The 5725-nt window shown below is 51.3% G+C and overlaps 1 protein-coding gene across 1 annotated transcript; it reads right to left on the reverse strand.

The window, feature by feature from the left end:
- Positions 1–2655: 2655 nt before the first annotated feature.
- On the reverse strand, positions 2656–4751 carry LOC119333354 (protein NRT1/ PTR FAMILY 8.3-like). Its single transcript, XM_037606278.1, has 4 exons — positions 4616–4751; positions 4433–4535; positions 4124–4341; positions 2656–4019 (listed from the first exon to the last, which is right to left on the reverse strand). Exons 1-4 carry the CDS (start codon positions 4676–4678, stop codon positions 2739–2741), a joined length of 1665 nt encoding a protein of 554 aa, XP_037462175.1. The 5' UTR covers positions 4679–4751; the 3' UTR covers positions 2656–2738.
- Positions 4752–5725: the final 974 nt, after the last annotated feature.

A 5725-nucleotide genomic window follows, 5' to 3' on the forward strand; every position in this document is an offset into this window, starting at 1 on the left:
GAGTCGTGTCCTAATAGGACACTTGTATCCTAGGCCTCTCATATATAGCGGGGCTAGACACACGATGTAATATATGCCAACATAATAGCACAGACACGCAAGGGGGAGCCGGCGACGTGTGCTGGCACCCGGATGGCCGGTGTGCGGTATTGTGACGGTGTCACGGGAAGGAGCGCCCGTAGTCAGGCCCCGCGATGTAGCCATATCGATGAATCTCGTTAACAAATCTCGGTGTCGTTCTCCGGTGATCGACGTTATGCCTTGGATTTATTCTAACAAGTGGTATCAGAGCTATGGTTGAAGAACGAAGGTTTGCGGAGGTGTTGATTCGATTTAGAGGAAGATTTGATGTTTCGATCGATATCGTGATGAGAACGGTTGAGATTCGATCGAAAGACGTCAAGGCGCACGGCAACCCGCAGAGATCGGATCAGACTTGCAAGCAGGCTAGACGTACGTGCGGCGAAAGATCTCGCATAGGTCAATCGGGCGAGCGTACAATAAGCAGCGGCGGCGCGTCGGGCAGGCAGGCAGGGCAGCAGGTCGATCGGTCGATCGGGCACTGGCTGCGGAGGCCCAAAGGCGCGTGCGTGGGCAGCGGCCCAGCCAGCGGAAGCCCCAAGGATGCATGCGGCGAGTCAAGGATCATGCGGTGAGTCCGGTGGTGTACAAGCAGGAAAGAGCAGTTAGATACGTGATTTTTTTTGAAGAAAAGAGGACCGAGTCCTCATGTATGCGACGCAATGCAACAGATCGTTTTGAGCAAAAAGGAAAACCATAAAGCGATACGTATCCATTGAAGCTAGCAGGGACATTGACAAAGCAACAGAGAGCATTGGAGATTGAGCCAGGAACATATCACGTGAAAGACCAAATTTGGTTGGATTTTGCTATTAGTACACGGGGTTGTACCTCTTGAGGTTTTGCTTGTGTACTTGGGGCATTGCGGTGGAAGCTCGGTTATTTTTCACAAGGTCAGTTGTACGAAGAATCATGACGCCATCGGGCATCGGGATTGAGGTGGAGAAGTTCACGGAACTGAAAACCTTGGGTTATGGCAGACAATGGTGGAAGATTTGCTGGCACATTGGGGATGCTTGAAGGGGTTGCAGGAAGTCATGTCAGTTAAGATGGAATTATCATGTGATGGATGGAAATTCTTGGAAGACGATTTGGGAGTCTCGAGCGTGTCATGTAGTCGGACAAGTTCGGCTGGGTTGGACTGGATAGTCTGACGGATCGACGCAAGTCGGTTGGTACAGAAGACGATGGTGGGATCGGCGACAACGACATAGGAGCGTGATGCTGATGGTGACCGACTTCTGGGGCGTGGAAACACGTGGCGCGGGCCTGAGGGCTCGTGTGACTTCGACAAGACTATGGCGCGGGGTTGATTCAAGGTGATGTACACACAGAGTTTGAAGTCGACGGGGCGTGAGGGTGGACTGATCATTTATCATGGAGTCATGTTGAAGGTGGAGCTGGATTGAGAGGCTACCGTGTAAGGATCCAGAGAATCGAAGCCTATTCAGCAAGGGGGGAAAGCGAGTGACACGCAATTCGGCCTGGAGCCCAGTGGTCTGATGAAAGCGTGAAACTCGTCATCGGTCGTTGATGATCGGTGGTACTCTACAGTGGGGGTTGAGTGGTGTGGTTTCGCAACCCTTGAGACTCGACCGGGACAGCGGAGGCTCGACGAGGTAATAGCGGCGAGGCGTGCGGTATGCACGGGACATGGAGACGGACCAGGGCTCTGGTGGTCATACATGTGGTGAGACAACTGCGAATTTGACTCGGGATGACTACAAGCAACGGTGAAATTCCTAAAAGTTTCAGACAAGCGGTCGAGAAAGGAGCGGTGATGTTGAGTTCAGGTAATTCTTACGTGTGACATCTAATATGTGAGTTGTTCACTTTCACGCAGGTCAGTGATCAGTGTGTGATGGCGTTGGACGGATACTCTGGAAGTTGGGAGCACAGACTAGAGTAAAGAGAAACCTAATTTTGCTCGAGCATTGATTGTGGTCAAGAAAAGAAAGGACTACAAGTTGTAGGTGGAGTCATATGGAGTCTTTGGAGTAGCAGCGGTGCTCATGGGATAAGCTCAAGTCCAATGTACATGGAAGTTTGATCCATTGACGAACTCAAAGTGGTGGAGAATATTCACCAAGGTGAAGTTTATTAGAGTTGTGTTGAATATTATGTATAAGGTAGGTTACAGTTGGACTTGTTTTGTGTTTAGATAGGATATGGAGTCGTGTCCTAATAGGACACTTGTATCCTAGGCCTCTCATATATAGCGGGGCTAGACACACGATGTAATCAATACCAACATAATAGCACAGGCACGCAAGGGGGAGCTGATGACATGTGCCGGCGCCCGGGTGGCCGGTGTGCGGTATTGTGACGGTGTCACGGGGAGGAGCGCATGTAGTCAGGCCTCGGAGATGTAGCCATATCGGTGAATCTCGTTAACAAATCTCGGTGTCGTCCTCGGATGATCGACGATATGTCTCGGATTTATTCTAACAAAATCACAGTGGACCATCTAGAGTCCAGCATCTAGAAGCAAAATATTTGAAGTTTGCACTGAAATCCATTTTCACTTGATACGTCGCCGATCTTTCAAAAAAAAAAACTTCATACGTCGCCAAGAAGCTAAACGGGAACAATATTCTTGCTCAAGTACGATCGATGAAAGATTTTCAAATTAAGAACATTTACAATTGACTGCTATACTAATGCTGATCTATGCTTTTGTATCTGGTCGAGCAGTAGACGAACTGCAACAGGTTGAGCACGCTGAGAGCGGCCATGAACCAGAAGAAGTAGTCAAGGTGGCCTTGGTCGAGATTGTCCGCGATCCACCCGGTGGTCGACGCGACAGCGCCGAGTAGGACAGAGTTGAGGTAGTTACCGCCAGCGATGGCGAGCAGCGCGAGCGCCGCGCCGAGGCTCTTCATGGACCCCGGGGACTGGTCGTAGAAGAACTCGAGCATGCCGATGCTGGCGAACACCTCGGCCGCGCCCAGCACGAAGTAGCACGGCGCCTGCCACATGATGCTCATCGAGGTCGCCGGCGCCGCCAGCCGCCTCGTCTCAATCAACGCAGCGTAAGCCATACCGGCCGCGGAGAGTGCTAGGCCGACGCCAATGCGCTGGAGCTGCGTGAAGCCCCTGTCCTCGCCGGTGACACGCCGGGCGAGCGGCACCAGGACGGCGTCATAAATAGGAACCCAGACGAGGACGCTGATGACGTCGAAGGTAGACAGGGACGCAGGCGGCACAACAAAGGCGCCGACGCGCTTGTCCATTGCCATGCCCTGCTCGATAAGCGTGGACGACATCTGTGCGGTGACCGCGAAGAAGATGAGCAGCGACGCCCAGACGGGGGACATCCGCAGCAGCGTCTTCAGCTCCTCCACCTGCGACACCGTGCAGAGCCGCCACGGGCCCTTCTTCTCCGACGACGGCAGCACGATCGCAGCCTTGTCAAAGAACGTGAATTGACCGGTACGCTCAGCTCTGTCATTTTCGTGCAGGGCCGAGGAATCATCGGGCAGCTCGAGACGACAATTCCTCGTGGCTGCCACAACCACCTGGAAGACCCTCGCCAATGGGCTACCTCCCCGTCCTAGTGGCTTGTACCTGTAAATCCTCCCCCCGGCGACGAACACGGCTAGGCCGAATCCTATGAGGACAGTCGGGATCCCGAACCCGACGGTCCATCCAATGTTGTCCTGCACCCATACGAGCAATGTCGCCGCCAGCAGCGAGCCAATGTTGATCGAGAAGTAGTACCAGTTGAAGAAGGAGCCCTTGGCCACCCGCTCCATTGGGTCGGCGCCGTCGAACTGATCGGCGCCCAAGGCCGCGGCACAGGGCTTGATTCCACCTGTGCCGAGGGCGACAAGGTAGAGCCCCAGGTATACGGCGGCAGGATGGACACCACCACTCTCGTCGGAGGAACGAGGAAGGAGAAACGGAAGCGCCGCCGATGATGTCATGATGAGCATCCCCTGGCACAAGACAAATTTTCAGAGATATTGCACATGGTCAATGAAAATTTGCAGAAATGCGGCACACCATTTTACAGTAAATTCAGAAACGTTGTCTCGCTTACAACGATGTAAACCGACAGGAAAACTGCAATTGTGGTGTATCTTCCCCAGTAAGAGTCGGCCAAGAAGGCTCCGATGACCGGCGTGAGGAAGCAGCTGCCGATCCAAGTCGACACGTTCCTCGCAGCGTCGACGTTGCTCTCATGGAGCACCGTCGTAAGGTAGGTGACCAAGTTCTTGGCGACGGCGAAGAAGCACATGCATTCGCTGAATTCGGCGCCTGATTTACGTCCAAGGCATAACACGTTATTACTTCTGTAGGGAAAATGTAGAGCCTGAAGCACATGCTCTTAGTAAGCTTTCTGCAGTACCTAGAATGAAGAAGCATGCTCTCCAGTTGCCAGTGCTCTGCTTGAGAGCAGGCTGTCTATAGATATCAACCGTTCCATCACTTGTATAACTTGAGCTTTCGTCCTGAACACCAATGCGGTCCACATGCTATGCATCACATATGGAAATTCAAAATTTTAGCATTATACAGCACGGAGGATCACCTGTGTCTGTGCAGGCCGGCGATGGCGGTTCAGCAGTGGCCTCTCCTCATCTGCTGCTTCCATTTGACACTCGATGCAGTATTCTCAAGACTATTTGTGAAGTATTCTTAGGAAGTTCCTGAGGAGAACTCTGTGTACACCGTCGTACCAATAGCTTGGCTATATAGAAGCAAGTGTAGCGTAGAATGACGTGAGAAAACAAAAAAGAAAGGAAAACTCAGTCAGGATAAGCAAAAAAAATGTTGTAATTGTCTGCACGTTTGTCCATTTGATTGAGGTTGACTCCACGACACAATCCAGGCATCACTGCCCGTTTCTTGCAAGCAGCGCGTAATATTAATTTGGTCGGCGACGCGGGCGATGAACAAGTCTACGGATAACAGGAGAGCAAGCTGACTTTTTATTCATTTCCATGTTGTCCTGAGCTCAACTGATTGGGCAAATGTGCTGCCGTATAAGCAAGGGGGTTCCTTCTACTAATGGACTAGCATCGTGTGCTCAGACTGTGATCTCTTGCTTGGACTTTGAGGTCTCGTAAATATGCATGCATAGTTCTGTCTGTGCCGAGCGAAGCTCAAGTTTGCTCCGTTTCCTTGAGAGAAACAAAGCCTAGCGAGGCAAAGGATATACTCCTACATTATTCTCCAACAAATTAACAGAGAGTGAGAGAGACCTGAGTGAGGGAGACTTCTACTCTCCTCTCCTCGAGGAGGGAGACGAATGCGGCAGCAGATTCGTATCTCCAAACTGGAGTATAAACTAAGCTAAGCTCACTGTCGTCACTTTCCAACAGTTTCAGTCAAATGTTTCCGCGCTGCGTTGGTGCGGTAGAGTATTTCAGATCGGTTTGGTGGATTCCCGGCAACGTCGTCTCTAAGACAGAGTAACTCTACCTGTTGGGGGTTCCCGGCAACGTCGTCTCTACTGCAGTCTAGTCCCTCCTCTTCTAATATAAGATCGTTTTGCAAGCTGAATCTTATATTATAGGACGGAGGGAATAATTCTGTAAAGAATCCCAGACTCCATCCTCTCATAATATATAAGATTGTTTTGCAACTTGAATCTTATATTATGGGCCGGAGGGAGTAATTCTGTAAAGACTCCCCGAGA

Source organism: Triticum dicoccoides, chromosome 7A (genome assembly GCF_002162155.2).
Source record: "Triticum dicoccoides isolate Atlit2015 ecotype Zavitan chromosome 7A, WEW_v2.0, whole genome shotgun sequence".
In the NCBI taxonomy this organism is placed as follows: Eukaryota; Viridiplantae; Streptophyta; class Magnoliopsida; order Poales; family Poaceae; genus Triticum; species Triticum dicoccoides.

Excerpts from the sequence above, each read along its gene's own strand:
- LOC119333354 (XM_037606278.1), bottom strand. The coding sequence starts at position 4,678 with ATGGAAGCAGCAGATGAGGAGAGGCCACTGCTGAACCGCCATCGCCGG. Across the intron at positions 4,536-4,615 it reads GCCGGCCTGCACAGACACAG|GACGAAAGCTCAAGTTATAC; the intron begins GTGATCCTCCGT and ends ATTGGTGTTCAG. Across the intron at positions 4,342-4,432 it reads AGCATGCTTCTTCATTCTAG|GCGCCGAATTCAGCGAATGC; the intron begins GTACTGCAGAAA and ends GACGTAAATCAG.